This window comes from Sinocyclocheilus anshuiensis, unplaced genomic scaffold, assembly GCF_001515605.1.
Source record: "Sinocyclocheilus anshuiensis isolate Anshui unplaced genomic scaffold, SAMN03320099.WGS_v1.1 scaffold2129, whole genome shotgun sequence".
In the NCBI taxonomy this organism is placed as follows: domain Eukaryota; kingdom Metazoa; phylum Chordata; class Actinopteri; order Cypriniformes; family Cyprinidae; genus Sinocyclocheilus; species Sinocyclocheilus anshuiensis.
The window spans coordinates 1,146,474-1,165,143 of record NW_015552540.1 but is presented as its reverse complement, the minus strand read 5'-3'; the positions used below and the strand labels follow the sequence as shown (position 1 = coordinate 1,165,143).

The 18,670-nt window shown below is 36.2% G+C and overlaps 1 protein-coding gene across 5 annotated transcripts; it reads left to right on the top strand.

The window, feature by feature from the left end:
- Nucleotides 1–1,206: 1,206 nt before the first annotated feature.
- Nucleotides 1,207–14,253, top strand: slc39a13 (solute carrier family 39 member 13). 5 transcript variants are annotated; one of them, XM_016454400.1, is made up of 11 exons: nt 1,209–1,421; nt 2,063–2,097; nt 2,782–3,156; nt 5,261–5,368; nt 6,346–6,479; nt 11,033–11,161; nt 11,330–11,419; nt 12,195–12,245; nt 12,461–12,593; nt 13,813–13,912; nt 14,034–14,253. In XM_016454400.1, the coding sequence occupies exons 3-11, from the start codon at nt 2,790–2,792 to the stop codon at nt 14,107–14,109; spliced, it is 1,188 nt and encodes a 395-aa protein (XP_016309886.1). In that variant the 5' UTR covers nt 1,209–1,421; nt 2,063–2,097; nt 2,782–2,789; the 3' UTR covers nt 14,110–14,253. The 5 variants fall into 5 exon arrangements, with proteins under 5 accessions (XP_016309888.1, XP_016309884.1, XP_016309886.1 ...); XM_016454399.1 differs by having other exon boundaries at nt 2,763–3,156; XM_016454398.1 differs by lacking the exon at nt 2,063–2,097 and having other exon boundaries at nt 1,208–1,421; nt 2,763–3,156.
- The last annotated feature ends 4,417 nt before the right edge of the window (nt 14,254–18,670 follow it).

The following is an 18,670-nucleotide window of genomic DNA, read 5'->3' as shown; positions in this document are numbered from 1 at the left end:
TAAATCAATTTTAAGTGTAGTCAGATAAAGTAAACCAAATATACGGAAGTGTTTTATAAGTGCATTATTTAAGTGTGCTATGAACACTTTACATACAATTTTAATGGATTTTTAGATATACCATCACTAAGTTCTACTTTAATGGATTTTCATGAAAAATACAGTAGAAATGTATTAATTACAAGTAAAACCCTGTGGTTGTTTACATTTACATGAATTACATTTAAAGTAATTTTAATCAAACATATTATTTCTAACATTAAAATAGTACATTTTTTAATGATGGAAAACAACAGCTTCATGAAGTGACTACAATAGGTCTAATTTTAGGATGTGTTAAACATTTTTGGTGGCAAACGTGCAGGTTAAATGTGTACTAAAATTATAATTTAACAGCAAGTATACTTTTAGCATAAAGTACATGTGCTATATTTTTTAAATGTGTAAAAAGTGCTACTAATGACATATTAATAATGTACTAGATTGTACTATTAAAGGACACCATTAACATGTCGTGAAGGTCAGCATCGAAAGTCTTGTTCTTGAAAGAAGGCGTCCCGAGTTTGAATCCTGGCTCAAGAACCCTTCCCAATCCCGCCTCCCTTTCTCTCTCCCACTTCGCTTTCAGTGTACTCTACACTGTACTATCACAATAAAGGCAAAAATGCCAAAATAAATAAAGTTACAATACATTTGAAATGTATTACTAATAGTATTACAAATACTTTATTTATATATATATATATATATATATATATATTATATATTATTCTTATATTTTAAATAATTCATAGGTCTATTTTCTATGTATGATGAGTATATTTAAAAGTGTATGAAAGATGGGTTCAAGTGGTAACTAAATAAAAAAAAAATTTAATACAGAGATAGTATATTAAAAGCACAGTGTAGTTCATATTTATGGTGTCTTAAAATAGCACAGTTGAGTATGCTTAGATGTTCTTACAGACAGACAGACAGACAGACAGACAGATAGATAGATAGATAGATAGATAGATAGATAGACAGACAGACAGACAGACAGACATGTTAAACACTATAAAGATATGGAAAATTAGTTTTGATAAAAACGAGTCTGTGTTCGACCCCCAAAACGAATGTACTTTTTGCATTATTACCTTTTGCCATTTTTACAGCGGGTTAAACAACCATCTACATCCAGCACGTTCTCCACATGTTTTCTACTTGAGTCTCCTCCTCTCTTGGTTAGCGCGCGCTCAGGCCAGGCCACCCCTCTCTGCACAGTCTGGAAATGCACTTCCGGTTGGTGAGACGTGGCTGACAGTGGAAAATCCTTCAGGAGGGAAATCAGGAGACTGTCTGCTGCAGTGCTCCTGCTCTTAGACAGAAGTGCCTGGATGGCAGGGTCAAGCCGGAGTAAAAACTGTAGGAATTTCAACCGGGTAAGACAAAACGTTTGTTTATTTATCGCTGCTGCGAATCTTGTAGACAGTGATTTGTTTTTCAAGGCACGCAACTTTGTATCGAGGTAGTTTGCGTGCACCGTTGCTTTTATCAGAAACACTGCAACAACGTTGTGTTTTGCGAGTTTCTGCGTATAGACAGGCTACTCATCGCCCATAAGTATCACATAAAATTGACGATGTTGCCTTTGGGCCTTCTTGCTGTTTAATTAGTTAAGCAGCCAAACACAGAAACGTGGCAAACTTTTGAGTGTTTTTAAAGCCCAGCGGGGCTGGGATTTGTCAGGAATCTCGCCGCTCCCTCAACTCCTGCACGTCCACAGACCGTCCTCTGAATGTTGCATTTGCATTTTTGTCCAACCATAACGGACATTATTAGTGGCAGTCACAACTGTTAAAACTAAAGTATGTTGTTTTGACGTGTATATTCTTTATATATATTTCTGCAATAAAGACAATTTAAACTCATGCAATGTTTCAATACTGTATATCAGATCAGCTGCTGAAGACCGGTGAACACATTTATCCTCATTATGGGTGCTACTTAAAACTATTTGAAGGGATTGTGTTAGGCCTGACTCTAATGCATTATCTGATATCATGTTTTCATCTCTATGTAGATTATTTTCCCGTGTTGGCAGTAACGACCTAAAAGGTGTGGTGTTGTTTGTAGGTTGTGACTCACATTGCCATTGTCTTTTAAATGGCTGTCTCTTTATGTGGTGTATACTGTGTTTTTTCGGGTGGTGGATAGGAGTGGAAGCACTTAGTCACCATATCCAGCTAGAGGGCTACTTCACCATGGCTTCCCCTGGAATTTCAAATGTGTTTTTTTTTTTTTTTTTTTTTTTTTTTAAATATACGTCTTTGGATAACATTGCTTGAAGACACTTTTGTATTTTGTTTAACAACATAGATTTCTTACAGACACAGTACATTAATTTTGAAGGTGTTGTTAACAAGTTGCTGTAAAAGAATTACAACACATATTGAACTTGTAAAGCAAATTAACTTGCATCCTTGTGGTAGTTGCTGTGGGAAAAATGTTTCAAATAATAAAAAATAGTGAGTGTGAGTAGTAAGTTTTAGAATTTATATGCATTCAGTAGTAATACAGTTTTAGAGATGTAACTGTGCAAAAAACAAAGAAATACACTACTGTTTAAAAGTTTGAGGACTGTAAGATTTTTTGTGTTTGTTTAAATTGTTTTAATTCGCTAACACAAACTAACTAGCCTATTTGTTTCATCTGGGACTAAGAAACCCTGAACCTCATTGAAACTCAACTAATCTTTCCACTTCATGAAATTTTGTTTGAAGGTTCCTCTCTGCCTTACAGCACCCTACATGTTTCTTCCAAGTACTTTGCGGAGGTCTGGGCTGATGAGTGCAGGACCTGAGAAGCCCGTTTGGGCATTTGCTGTGCTGCTCCTTGGCGCCGCCCTACTGGCATCATCCCTTGGTGGGAAGATGATGGCTCAGACTGCTGTGGCCCAAGCAAAGACTGCACCTGCAGGACCAGGACCAGGACCTGGACCTGGACCATGGGGCATTAAGAACCTTCTAGACCTCCAGTACCTGGATGAGCTGTTCTCCATAGATAACCTAGATGTTTGGTTCTGCTCCCTTGTGGGATCGATCGCCGTCGGACTCAGTGGCATCTTTCCACTCTTAGTGATACCCAATGAAGCTGGAACAGCTTTGAAAACTGAGGGTAAGTCAAACTTATGCTTGCATGCTTTTGTGATATAGGTCTTCTGTGTATGTAAACAGCTCATTGTAACAGCTAATCTAGGATCAGGTTACATGCTAAGCAGATCAGGTAGAGGTAGCATTGTGTTACATTCAGAGCTGGTCCAGATATTCACAGCAGTGTCCTTATGCAGACTAATGGGCAGAGATCTAGTATTTTGTGTCTCTTCTTTATTCATTCTATCAGAGGTGGAAAAATTATGAGTCTTTCTGGCCCTGTGCAGGTCATCTATAGTTTGCGAGCAGAAAGGAAAAAATTAGGTGATTGTTCAAATGTTCTGGTCACACATCAGGCCTAGTGTGACAAATAGACACGTGTTTGTTATTAATACAAGCAACAGAGAACCGGCTTGTAGACTGATTTAGGTCTTCAGTTGTTTGGTTACATTAAAGCAGAGCTCCTTTCACTTTAAGCTCATGTTCTTTTTTCCCTGCTTATGCCTGGTTCCACTTTTTGTTTTTCGTACCATGGTAAAGTAATTTCCCAGCCACAGTTATAATACTAATTTTGTAAGGTGTCAAGTCCAATTTAATTATTTTATTTATTATTTTATATTAAAGGGGTGCTGCTAAAAAGAACATTATTTTGTGTATTTGGTGTAATGAAATGTTTATGCGGTTTAAGGTTAAAACGCATTTTAACCCGTTTAATCCCAAATTTTTCCCAGACATGAAAATATCCAAATGATGTGTCATTAGTAACGCTTTGAAATAATCAATATATTTTTTTATTTTTTTGGAAGAGTGTGTGAAAAATTGTATTTTATGGTCAGTCACAATTGTATATACCGGTGGGATAATGTGTATACTGAATTAACGTATTTCTGCAGTCTTAAAAATTGTTGCACCAAGAGCTTGTAACACTCCAAAGAGAAAGGAAAAATTGAAATCGCATCATATGACCCCTTTAAATAATACTGGTTCACCCTGGATATACTACGCTTCTCACTATGCTTTTGCACTTTATTGGCGTCTGCAAGGGAAGACTGGCTTGTTAGGTAGCTGACAATGTGTAAGCAAAGCTAAAATATTTCACCGCTTACTCGGCTACTAGCTTTAGGCACTTAATGGTCAAAATGACATTGCTGTTGACTGGAAGAAGGTTATAGTTGGGTAGGTACAGTTAACAAAATTATTAGATTTATCTATGGTTTCGTTTTTAATAGGAGACACAGAAAATGCAACATTTTACATGTTAAATTCATAAGCGTACCTGTTCATTTTGGGGACTGACATCATGGAATCTTCCTCAAACTATGTGTGTATATTAGATTACATTTAGGAATCTTCCCCAAACTGATATAAAGAATCTTGCAGAGACAGTATCCAGCGATCACTGAGAAAAATGTGTTGTGTGAGCATGCTTGAGCTATGAGAGAATTTGTTCAGCTACACCTGTCATGTCTTATCTAAATAGTTCTTGATGTAGTGGACGTTCAATAGAAGAACCAACAGAACCATAATTGGATGCCAAAAAGTGTGCAGTAACATTATATGGTTGATATGTCGCACTCTAAAGATCTTTCCAGAGGGCAGTGCTGCTCACTGAAGCTTTTGTCTGTGATGATATCAGTCATGCAGAAATAGATTGGAGTCTGGCAATGGATCCCAGTCAGGAAGTAGAGTAGCTTAAGAGAAGGTCTGTTCTGATCTACCGGTATAGGTTACAGTGGACAGGGGGGTAGAGGGTTAGACTGAATTATAAGTGGTTTAGGTGTGTCCTGTACCACAGAGACTGACCACATGATTTTCAAAGCAGTGTGGAGTAATGGCTTTAGATAATATATGTCTGTTGCTGTATATTACCATAAACTCTTTACGGTTGCAAAACTTGCTTATTAAAGCTGTGCAGCTTCAGAACTTAAGCTGTAAGAAAAAAACAAATAATAATTAAATGTAAGAGCTTGTAGAATGATTTTGCAACTGTATGGCGGTTTCACCATCTGCTTTATGTGAAGGATTTGCTCAATTTGCTTAACACAGCAAGATCTTTGGAGTGTTGCATATCAAGCATTTCTGCTAATGTTTGTTCATAAACTTCCACTGATGCTCTTTACTGTTTGCAGCTGGGTGTCAGAAGCTGAAGAAGCTGCTGAGTTTTGCCATTGGTGGTCTCTTAGGCGACGTGTTTCTCCACCTCCTTCCTGAAGCCTGGGCTTACACTTCCAGTCCTGGTGGGAATTCTCACATTATATATAACACTTGCTGATGCTCATGCATTAATCATCATCTGTGTGCTCTTTCTGTTTCTTAGTCTTATCTCTGTTTCTGTTTCTTTTTGGTCTGTTATTTTTAATAACCCTTCCTGTGACTTCTAGAAGTTTGGGAGTGTGGTTTTGTAATTCATCCCCTCCCCCTGTTTCTCTCTCCTTAATGGGAATCCCTTACATTGTTTTGCATGAAACTATGCCTTTTTAACATTTTGACATCAATAGTGTGTAGTAATTGACCTTTTGCTAAACCCTTTTCCCTCTGGTAACTCTGCTTCAGTTTCTCAAATTTACTGTGGTACTGAAATCGATATGGAAAATGGCACTTAGTAACATTTACTTTGGAGCAAATGTTAGTCCCTTTATTGATCTTATGTCTTCATTTTTGGGATTCAAGGCTCACACAGTGCTATTAACATTTTTAAAAAAGTCCACTCTGGGTGTTTTATTTTTTTAAATACTATTGTAGGTGATATTTTTATTTGATATTATAATACTGAAAGCTTGTCAAATATTATTAATAAAGGCAGGTTTAGTCAATATACAGTACAGTTTTTAAGGCAGAGACTGTTATTTTAGTATTTATAGTATACAAGGATACGATTATTTACTTTTATATATTCAGTTTTCATTTTAATATTAGTAATTGTGCATTATCATTTTTATTAGTTTTTTTTAACGTTTTCATTTAGATTTATTTTTCAGTTTAATTTAGTAATGGTAGCTTATTGTATTTCAGTTTCCAATGCAACATTTCTTTTATACAGTTATTCTTTTATAAAGTTTTTCATCTTATACTGATATATTATTTCATTTAATTAAATGTTTTTAAATAGTTTTAGTTAACAATAACAGAATTGGACAGAGCTTAATGAAGTTTAATTATTTTCTTAAATTTTCTTTAAAAATTAATAAAATTTGTGTTTGCATGTGTTGGATAGATGGGTCCCACAGGCACTATCATACACAGGGTTTGTGGGTGATAGGGGGTCTGCTGTCCTTTCTGATTTTGGAAAAGGTGTTCCCAGATGAAGACAGTGACCCAGAGAGCAAAGCTACCTGCCAAAGGACTGAAGTAAGTTACATGTGCTTTTAGTACATATTACAGCACTTTGAATCAGTTCAATTGATGCGTGTCCACATTGGAACAATGCAATTCTGAACCTCATGGGGGAGCCAAAGCACGATGTTGGAGTTATGCACTCTACAGACTCACACACATTCATTATACATCCACATTAACCATCCGGTAGTATACAATTAGAGTCAAATTGTTATTCTTTTTTTCTATTTAACTACAAAAAAAGTTACAAGTGCTTTTGAGTACTGGCTGATGGAATAGTAGTTTGTGGTTTCACAGGACCTTTAAAGGAACACTCCACTTTTTTTGAAAATAGGCTAATTTTCCGGGTCTGGCGGTAGCACTTTTAGCTGTAGCTTAGCATAGATCATTGAATCTGATTAGACCGTTAGCATCTCGCTCAAAAATGACCAAAGAGTTTCTATATTTTTCCTATTTAAAACTTGACTCTTCTGTAGTTACATCATGTACTAAGACATTTTCATACAGAAAATGAAAAGTTGTGATTTTTTTCTAGGTCGATATGGCTAGGAACTATACTCTCATTCCGGCGTAATAATCAAGGAACTTTGCTGCTGTACCATCGGTGCAGCAGGCGCAATGATATTACGCAGTGCCTGAAAATAGGCTAACTTCCGTCAACATAACCAACGTGACCACCTGCTTGCACAGGGAGCGTGCTGGGGACTATTTTCAGGCGCTGCGTAATATCATTATGCCTGTTGCACCCATGGTATGGGATGGAATGGATTCGAAAACGGTAAAACTCAACTGTTTAACTCTGGGGGATTTGGAAAATGAGCCTATTTTCAAAAAAAGGGGAGTGTTCCTTTAACTAAGCATTCTTGTTTTGTAAACAATGACCTAAGTGTTGTAAATATTTGTAAAGCAAAGTGTTTTTGTCTAGTGTTAATTTCGTTAATGAAAAGTATGACGAAAAATGTCCGTTGACGAGCTTTTTTCCCATGACGAAGACAAGATGACAATAAGGTCAATAAACGATAACTAAGACTATATCAACATGCAATTTCGTTGACGAAATAAGACGAGATTAAAATGTATTCAAAAAGATATACTTTTTTTATTTTCGTCAAAAAAGGAGACAAAATGTCACCTCTACTACAAGAGCTTTCATGTGTGCGGTTGCCAGATATCAAGAATTCAAATCCCCAAATCAGAGCTTCCCTGTTATAAGGATACATTTTCTGCCCGGTGTTTTGCTTATTTTAAGACGCGCTCGCTCTTCATTGCGGAAGCGCCGCCACCAATGATCTGAAAACACGTCAAACAAGCTGGAGTTTAGCGATCTAAATGAAAGTGTCACTCAGCCGGTCTATGTTCTATCATCTCAACTTTATTGTTTGCGATTGTAACATTAACCCCCGGTTTCACAGACGAGGCTTAAGCCTAGTCCTAGACTAAAATGTAAGTCTGAGCTGTTTCAACTGAAAGAAACTTGCACTGAGGGCAACCGGGCCTAGATGAGGTAAAACACACCAATGTATGAGTCCACATTCTATTGATTTGTGCTTACTGGTGAAAGTGCAATGCCTGAAATGCAAAAGTAAATTTTTCAAATGACAACAATCATTACGATTATAATTTTGAGCAAAAATAATTTTGATCAGTTTAACCATTATACAGCATGACGAAAATGTGACTAAAACCTGACTAAAATGCTCATACATTTCATTGACTTAAACTTGACTAGACAAAAACAGGACAAGTAATAAAAAGCCTATAATAAATCAGTACACTAGCCCCAGGTTTCACAGACAAGGCTTAAGCCTAGTCCTAGACTAAAATGTAAGTCTGAGCTGTTTCAACTGAAAGAAACTTGCACTGAGGGCAACCGGGCCTAGATGAGGTAAAACACACCAATGTATGAGTCCACATGCTATTGATTTGTGCTTACTGGTGAAAGTGCAATGCCTGAAATGCAAAAGTAAATTTCTCAAATGGCAACAATCATTACGATTATAATTTTCAGCAAAAATAATTTTGATCAGTTTAACCATAATACAGCATGACGAAAATTTGATTAAAACCTGACTAAAATGCTCATACATTTCATTGACTTAAACTTGACTAAACAAAAACAGGACAAGGTTGACTAAATATATCTAAAATGTACATTTGCGTAAGACTAAATTAAGAATGGCTGCCAAAATGAATACTGCTGTATGGTTAATTAATAATAATCTTATTGCTAAAATGTCATGTTTTCTTTGACTAAACCTAGACTAAAATGCTGAGACTTTTCCCCCCGGATTCACAGAGAAGGCTTAAGCCTAGTCCTAGACTAAAATGTAAATCTTGAGCTGTTTCAACTGAAAGAAACTTGCACTGACTGATCTTAAAACATGTCAGTGCCTTTGTTTTGTCTTAAGAAGCACACCAGTAATGTTTTTTTCTAAGGCATGTTTATAAAAATTACTTAAATGTCCTAATTGAACTATGGCCTAATCCTTCTAAGCCCTGTCTATGAAACCGGGCCTTAGTCGACTAAAACCAAATAGGATAAGGTTGACTAAATACAGGTGCATCTCAATAAATTAGAATGTCGTTGAAAAGTTCATTGAGGCAGTAATTAAAGCAAAAGGAGCCCCTACCAAGTATTGAGTACATGTACAGTAAATGAACATACTTTCCAGAAGGCCAACAATTCACTAAAAATGTTTTTTTTTTTATTGGTCTTATGAAGTATTCTAATTTGTTGAGATAGTGAATTGGTGGGTTTTTGTTAAATGTGAGCCAAAATCATCACAATTAAAAGAACCAAAGACTTAAACTACTTCAGTCTGTGTGCATTGAATTTATTTAATACACGAGTTTCACAATTTGAGTTGAATTACTGAAATAAATGAACTTTTCCACGACATTCTAATTTATTGAGATGCACCTGTATGATAAAAACTAACAAGGACATTTAACACGGGACTAAGACTAAAATTGAAAATAGCTGACAAAATTAACACTAGCTTTGTCTTTGATGTTGAGTTTCTGGAAAAAGTTCATCAGTTTTTAAATGTCTTTAAACTTCTGACTGGTTTATTGCGGCTCTAAATGCACTCTTATTAGTTTTTTTGTATGTGTGTGTGTGTGTAATTGAAAAGTTTTTGTTTCACTTTTATTGTTAACGTTTATGAAGTTTGACATGCTGAATATGATAATCACATTACTTTTGTGTATCATTAACAGTGCTTGTGAAAACTAAAAATATTGACAACTTGTGCAAGCTAATCTGTTATCACTCATGCATGAAAATTACATGGTACATGCATACGATTGATGCTACGTGAGAAGAACCACACATTTAAGTGAAGCAAACCTGTTAAATTGTGTTCGTTTAAACTTGTTGATTTAAAGATTAAGATGTTCAGTGAAAACACGGAGAGAGAGGGAATAGTCCTGATTGAATAATTGATGCTATAGAAATGTTGTAGGTGTCACGAATCGTGAATCACTGTTTGTGTCAGACGGATATTTAAAACTTTACAACTCATGTCCCATTCAAATACCCACAGGACTGTTTCTGGCATTCAGAAAGAACCCCAAACCCCTTTTATTCTGGCCTTATTTCAGCGTATTGCATCACCATATTGCATCAGTCAGTTAAACACACGCACACCTTATTTCACTTTTCGGGCTCCACCCTGAAGGATATAACAGCTTAAGGCCTTGAAATATTTGCTTTTAGATGCTTCCTAAAACAAATGAATTACAATTTTGTTCTGCTTACCTTTCTAGTGTAGACATGACATCAGCTCTCTCACTTTTTTTAGCGTGAGTCTTGAGTGCCTTGGACATTCAGATCACACCCAAACAGAGGGGCTTGCAGTGCCCTGTCCAGTCCCCCCCCACCCTTTGTCTTATACAAAACCTTTTAAAAGTTTAGGGTTTGGTAAGATTTTGAAATCTTTTTGAAAGAAGTCTCTTATTCTCATCTCATCAAGGCTGTATTTATTTATTTTCAAAAATACAGTAAAAACTAATATTGTGAAGTGTTACTGTTTAAAATGACTGATTATATACTGATGATATATTATTATTTTAAAAATGTAATTTATTCCTGTGACAACAATGCTGAAATTTCAGCATCCATTATTTCCATCTTCAGTGTCACATGATCTTTTTCTAATATGCTGATTTTGTGCTCAAAAAACATTTCTTAATGTTAAAAACAGTTGTGTTGCTTAATAGTAATGTGGAAAGTGTGACATTTTTTTTTCCAGATTTATTTGAATAGAAAATGGAAAAACAGCATTTATTTGAAATAGAAATCTTTCGTAACAATGTCAAAGTCTTTACTGTCACTTTTGATTACTTTAATGCATCCTTGCTAAATCAGTGTTAATTAATCAATCAATCAATCTTGCTGACCCCAAACTTTTGAATAGTAGTGTACCTGGTTAATTTTTCTTGGTATCCGATTTAATCTTGATTTGATAGTAGGTAAAATTGTCTATTTGCTCTTGAATGCTGTGAAATGAGACCCAGATTTGTTAGAAAGACTTACTGTGGTGTTCTCTCTCTTTCCAAACTAGTCATCTTCAACAGATCTGAGCAGCGAGGTCTCTGTGTCCCCACAAACAAATGGCATCTGCTCAAACAACAACTCCGACTCCAAGCCAAAGACTGACCTCAGCCTTTACACAGAGCCAAAGAAAATAAAGGTAAGCTGCACACACAAATCATGCCTTGTGCACAATAAAAGGTCTAAGTGGTTATTAGATTATTAGAGACAAGTACTAGGACAGTTTCCTTGGAAGCAATCATACAGCATTTGTAAAGTGTCTGTTACCTATTATCTTTTCTCTTACATTGTTTCTTTATTTTTTCAGACAAGTGGTTATCTAAACCTTCTTGCTAACTGCATTGATAACTTCACTCATGGGCTGGCAGTGGCAGGAAGCTTCTTAGTAAGCCGAAAGGTAAGAGCAAACAGAGATCAATTCCATATAAATGGGATTCAGCCTTAATTTTTACTACTACAGAACTCAATAAAGTAATGCTAAAGGAAAGCCAATTGCTGCTAGCACAGCCTGCTATAGAGTGCACAATTAATGACTAGTTCATATCTTTGCTTAATGTGAACAGGTCTGTGTAGGGCAGTTGGATGTCTGGTAATTATGACTTCATGTGTTTTATAAATAGATTCAGAGTTCCTGTGTAAATATAATGTGGTTTGGCCACTTTTAAGCATTTTAAACCTTAAACTGATCGCATCCCCCATAATTCTTTTGGCCAGTGGTGATCATTACAAACAGTGAGATAGAGATGTTTATGTGATGTGTGAGAATATTTATAGTGCTGCAGTATTTATATGGCTTTGTGAAGTTGGTAGTCCAGGTGGAGAAGCATAAGGCTCCCAGCATGCGTGGGGCGGGAGTTTCAGAGGAAATGGACTTGGTGCAACAGAAACCACTGAAAACTTGCACTGAAAAATACGTTTACACATTTGCTCACTGGCCTGGACATACATATTTGGCTGCAGAAATGCAAGGAAGAGTATTGATGGAGAACTGTGCCATTTTACGTTTTTTGCTACCTCCCCCATAGTTGCTGTTGACATTCAGTTAAACATATGTGGCAAATAAACATTGTCTGGATTATAAAATATGGTTTTGCTGCCCTACCATGGTTGAATTAGAAAACAAGCGTATACTGCAATATATTTACAATACCTTATTTTACTTGTTCTAACAGGTCGGTTTCTTAACAACATTCGCTATTCTGCTTCATGAGATCCCTCATGAGGTACGTATCTCAGTATCTTTCTCTCTTTCTCTGTCTCTTGAGTTTCAACCAGGTAATTAGTATACAGGAACAATGCATTTCATTTTTTCAGTTTATTATTAGTGACTTGGAAGGAGCAAGGAGTCATTACTGCATGTGAAATGTCTCAATACTTTATAGTACTCAATACTTACCAATTTCTGTTGCTGTGCACACATTTCTGTCTTCATGGAAAGGTGGGAGATTTTGCCATTCTGCTGCGAGCAGGATTTGACCGCAGGAAAGCTGTCCGTATGCAGCTCTCTACAGCGTTAGGAGGAGTCATGGGGGCATGTTTTGCTCTTTGCTCCCAGTCACAGCATGGGGCAGGTGAGACACCACAGTCCTCAGACATCTTTCTTCTCTCAGTCTATACACTACTGTTCAAAGGTTTAGGGTCAGTATGATTTTTCTAATAAAACAAAAAATGAAAACTTGTATTTAGTAAGAAAGCAATAAATAATGTTATTTCAAATAATTGCTGTTCTTTTGAACTTACTATTCATCAAAGAACACTGAAGAAAAATTATCATGGTTTCCACAGAATTATTAAGCACAACTATTTTTAACACTGATAATGATAATAAATCTTTATTGTGAACCAAATCAGCATATTCGAATGATTTCTGAAGACTGACAATAATGTAATGGAGTAATGGTTGCTGAGAATAGAAAACACTTGTTTTAAATTGTAATAATATTTCATATTACTGTTTTTACAGTAGTTTAAATAAATGCAACCTTTGTGAGCATTAAGCCCGAGACACACTGCACAATTTTCGGCTGTCCAAGATGAATCGTGAAACAATCGTGGCGATTTCTGTGATTGTGGCTCCTAATCGGTGGTCCTATGTTGCACAGTGAGAGAGGTTCAAAGACGGCCGTTGTCATGGTCTTGCGACCAAAGATAGCATACGATAATTTTCTGACAGTGTCAGAAATTCAGCATGATCATCGCACAGTGTGTTTACTGCTATGGCCCACGTTTACTGCAGCCAATAAAAATGTGACATGAAATCAACGCAACATTGTGCTAAAACACAAAACTGCTTACCTCAAGCTCCTCCACTTTTTTTTCAGCACACATAAAAACTACAACTGCCTAAGTGTGATTTCATCATGCTCTTTTTGTTTGCCACTAGCGCATGCTGATGACATTTTATTCTTCTATAGTAACGTGCATACGAGTCAGTAGGTGTCATCATCGTACAGTCTACATGCATGTCGTACCCAAGTTTATTAGATGCATGTCGCACAGTGTGATTTGCAATGATCATATATTGCTATAATCGTGCAGTCTGTATAAGGCTTAAGAGATGTATTGTATCTTTAAGCTTTTTCATGTTTCTTCTGATTGTCAGCATTTGTTGTTGTTTGCAATGTTGTTCTTCCTTATTTGTGACTTGCCATCCCATGCCTAACATGGCTTTTAGCAGCTACTGATACTTAATAAATAAATGAGTGTTTTTATTTGTGGAAAACACATAAGCACATAAGCACCTTATCAAACACATTCTTCAGTGTTGGTTCTGCTCATGTGTCTTTCTAGAGAATGCCACTGCCTGGATCCTGCCCTTCACCTCAGGTGGCTTTCTCTACATTGCGTTGGTCAATGTTGTACCTGATCTGCTACAGGAGACCAACCCTAGGTAAGGTGTCCACTTCCCTGAGAATGGGGTCTTTCTGTCTGTTTGTCTCCCACAGTAAAATCCTGCCATACTTCACATTAATTAAACTGAATGTCCATGATCGTGTACCCTGTTCCCACAGGAACTCCTTTCTACAGGTTCTGCTGTTGTTTTGTGGGATAGCAGTCATGGCTCTTCTCTCAGTCGTCATGGACTAGCCACAGATGAGCACTGCTTTTATCAAGGGGCATTTAGAGTGCTACCTAGCATGTTGGAGGACTTGGGGACAGTTCACTCCACTGGTTATGCTTTAAATAATTTTTGTCACCCCCCAAAGACCATGTGAGGAAAGACCTAAGAAAGAAACAGCCTTGACAATCAGGTGTTTGAATCTGTGTCCATGTGATTTTAGCCTTATCCTTCATACACTTCTGTGTCCGGATTAAAACTGAACTCATGCCTGAAGTTGAGAATTGAAGGGAAATACAGGTTTGTGCAAAAGGTGCTCCAAAATAACAGTGGTTGCATTTGGTACTAGTTTGCATTCTTGTTCATGTTTCTGACGTTTTTTTTGTTTTTTTTGTCAAACGCATTTCCAATGTCAGTAGGTTACATCAATGTGATTTGCTTTAATTGTATGGAATACTGCACATGCAGGTTTCACAAGTCAACACTTTATACTTTATTAAGAGACAAGCACATATGCTTACATAATCAGATTTTTGATGGTCATTACGTTTCTATAAACTAATACTGCTTCACTTTTATAAGTCTTTCTGTTGAAGTTAAATCTATACAAGCTCATTTCATGCTTCATTTGCTCAAGACATCCACACTTTGCATGACTACATATTCCTAATTGCACATGCATCAATGAACACACTCCTGTTGTCAAACACTTTTGAAATACTTAACTGGCCTTATTTTAAGGTATTCCTCAGTTATTTTTTAAATTGTGATGTCTGTCTTTTCTTACAGTGTTTAGTCTTGTTACTGATTGTGTCCTGATAGCCACTACACTGCTGCATTTTAGCTTTAATTTACTGATTTTCTGTACAGTTCATTGTGGTCCTGGCATTGCAATACAGTTTTGAGTGATTTAGGATCGATGGATTCATAATCAGACACTTCGTTTACTTAACTGACTTGGTGCCATTTCAGTCATATTTTTAAAAAGATAAAATAGTTGATAAATGGATTGTCTGTTTAAGAGTTTTGTATATGGAATGTTACTGAAAAGAATGTTCTGAACGTGTCACATGGCAGGTCAGAACAGTCTTTGCCAGATTGTAAATATTTGAAAAGAGATTATATATATTTATTCTGTAAACAATGCCACGTTGAAAGAAAAATGTTTAACTTTTAAGTCCTCCCAATGTTATATTTGAAATAAAGAAATATTACAGTTTGATTTCAAACTGTTGTGACGTCTGATTTATATGTGTGCAGCTTTTACTTGTTGGGGTAGCACTGCTTCCAGCATTGTGTTCCTTTTAGAAATTTATTAATCAGTTCAGCTGACAGATCTAAATCATTTGCTCACCTCCTAGCAAAGTGTCTCTTCTCTCTACTGCTGAAAAGCTGTTTGGGTAGTTCATCCAAAAATTTAAATTCTGTTATTTACTCATCCTTTACTAACATTTTGAAGAATGTTGGTAACCAAGCAGTTGACAGTAGCTGCTGACTTCCACAGTAGTATTTTTTTCTATACTATGGAAGTCAATGGCTATCAACTGCTACCATTTTTCAAAATATCTTTTATTTTCAACAGCTGAACAAAATTCATACAGGGTTGGAACAACATGAGGGTGAATAAATGATGACAGAATTTACATCTTAGGTGGCTACACCTTTAATAACAGATTATCACAATTCCCAGTGACTCCTTTTCAGTGCAAATAAAAACAGAAATTCTGAAAACACCTTACTTCAATGAAAGGGGTAGTTCACCCAAAAAATAAAAAACGAGATATTTTGAATAATGTTGGTAACGTTGGTTTGGAACAATACAAGGGTGAGTAAAAGATGACAATTTTTATTTCGAGTTGAACTATCCCTTTAAAGGAGTAGTTCGCCTTCAGTTGCTGGTCCCCATTGACTTCCATAGTATGGGAAAAAACGCTACGTGAGTCACTAGGGACCAACTGAGGGTGAACTATCCCTTTAAGGGACGAAAACAGATTTACCTTTCTTCAGTACATTTGAGGGCCATGTTCTGATCTACATTTAACCATTAACAGCTTTTTCTATTTCAGTTTTATTAAATTGCTAAAATGTCTTTGTGTTTTTATTTTTCATTTTTTAGACGTAGAGCCATACAGTAGTTTGCTTGTGACACCAAAGTGCTGTATGTTGAGTGAGTGCCTTTCGAAACAGGTCTTTTCTATTGAATTAAAGTTAATGGACTCTAAATGACATTTAGCAGTTCTGCTTTTCATGTCAGAATGACACTGCATATACAGTACCTTCCCGAAGTAGGAAAATGCATTCAATAATGAGGGTTTGATGTTTCCAGCATATGTTGCACATGACCTGCTAAATTACCACCTATTGCTGTTACATGCCCATGCGGAGGAACCATTATGCTAAATCACTCTCTTGAGATGGACTCCCCACCATGTTGAACCGTTAGCAACCTAGACCGTGCTTCTGTGACGTGTGTACGAGCATTGGCTTTCCACTACTGTTCCTCTATGCTGATGCAGTTTGCTTGGATGACAACTGCGTAGAGTCTTTTTTGAGTCTATTTTGTCCCATGCAGTCTGCAAGGTCTTTGCATTTTGATATGTCATACTCACAAATGGCTTGCATTGCCTGCCGCTCCAAGTCCTGTATGTGTTCAAAGTAGCATTTCTGCAACAGTGTTCGGCTATGCCAAGATGCGTGCCACAAGCACATTTTTACTGCACAGTCTGGGTCTGAATTGTCATATGGGAATCAGGGGGTGGTACTGATTTTGTGTTCACACTTGTCCTATTTCAACACAGTCTGTTTGGCAAGGGACTGTTGCCATAACGACTAGCCTGTGGGTTGTCTTCCTTTGTCATCTGCCCTGACAGAGCCCACTGTGTGTGGGAAACTGCCCGGAACTTTAGACAATGTTATGCCGCTTTTTTGTATTTGAAAGTATTTATGTCTTGTCCTTCAAACCGCTTTTGATGGGCACCTAAAACACGGCTGCTTGTACTAACGTGATTTATTCTCCTGTATGTTGGCCTGAACCTCCCACGCTTCTGAAACTCTTCTCAGTGCTTCTCTCCCTCTCTGTGGGCCACCTCCATGGATGGCAGGTGGCAAGTTAGTGCTGCTACAGTTCACACAAGTATATTAATATAAGAGTTGAGTGCACCTGATCATGCGGAAATGGTGAGAAAGATATGGAGAGGTGCAGTGAAGGAAAATAATGCTGGAAGAACAAGACTGTCAAGAATGTCTGAAAAGGACAGATGCAAAGTTTTAGACTGTAAAACTTGTCACCCACTGGATGTGATGTGGAAGGGCAAATGTCTATCAAATTTGAGATTTTGCTGTAAATGTATGTTTTGTTATAGCACAGTAACAAGTACTTTCTCAGTTCTTATAGTATGGGTTGGATTTGTACTATTTTATTTATTTGCGGCTGGGAATGTTTCAGAAGACAGTCTGCTGTGTGGGCAGGACACTGTGTTGTCTTCTGGGAGTTTCCTTTGAGCAGTTTTCTATTCGGTTTTGTTTACTTTTCTGAAAGTGCTAATATATCAAACTTTTCAGGTAATCCAAAGAATATGTAAGACATGTTTTTTTCTGTCTGTTTGGTTATATTTAATTTTGAGAAAGGGAAATGCTGAAATTGTAATTGAAATTTGAAATGGTTTCTCTCGTGAACATATCTGTTGGAAAATTAATAGCTAACACTAATTTTTACTGTTTTACTATAGACATTTGTTCTTAAGAAAGCAACAGTAAGAGAATTAATTTTAGCTTTTTTTCTTTTCTTTTATTGTGGTAACATAATGCTTTTTTGGCCTATCTCCATATTTGCTGTATTAATGTGTGTTACCAAATAACACAGGCAAATACACTGATTTTGTTTGGAGAAAAAAAAATTAAAGCTTGTATTTTGAATTTATTCTTTATTTGATTTGAAGTATTTATTAAGACTTTAAGTTGTGTTTACAGGTTATGCCTCCATGCACTCTTGTACTGTTATGACTGCTCTTTTTAGTACTTTATCTTATATTTTATTTGATTGGTTGGGGATTGTGTTCTTGGGAGATTTTCTTATCTTTCAGAATTTTGAAATAAAGATATGATTAATAGCCATTTTGGGAGTTTCATACAGAGTGAGAGTATAATGAGATTTATTTTTTATATTTTTTTCTGTTTATAAAACAAAGACTGACCATGTACATGTTTATAAGACAGATTTGGGTAAAAAAAATAAGTTGAAAAAAATAGATGGGGTCCCATTTTATATTGGGTGCTATAAGTACTTAAGAAAAAAATATTTGTTTGATAAAATGTACTTATGTTCATGTTATATTGCAAAACACTTTTATTGCTATTGAGGTGGGATATGGTTAAGGTTAGGGACAAGTTTGGTGCTTTGGTTAGGTTTAGGGGTAGGGTCAAAGGTGTAATTATACATGCAACTACAGAAATTAATTACAGCTCTAGTTACATACAGGTATTTGTAAATATAAGTAAACAACTGATGGATATAAGTGGGTAAAAATAAACACTTTTTATACAGTAAAAAGGTTATACCGATTATTTAAAAAATGTATTTAAATCACCTGT

Coding starts and splice junctions, on each gene's coding strand:
- slc39a13 (XM_016454398.1), top strand. CDS start 1,377: ATGGCAGGGTCAAGCCGGAGTAAAAACTGTAGGAATTTCAACCGG. Junction 1,422..2,762: donor ACTGTAGGAATTTCAACCGG/GTAAGACAAAAC, acceptor TTTTGTTTGAAG/GTTCCTCTCTGCCTTACAGC. Junction 6,480..11,032: donor CTACCTGCCAAAGGACTGAA/GTAAGTTACATG, acceptor TTTCCAAACTAG/TCATCTTCAACAGATCTGAG.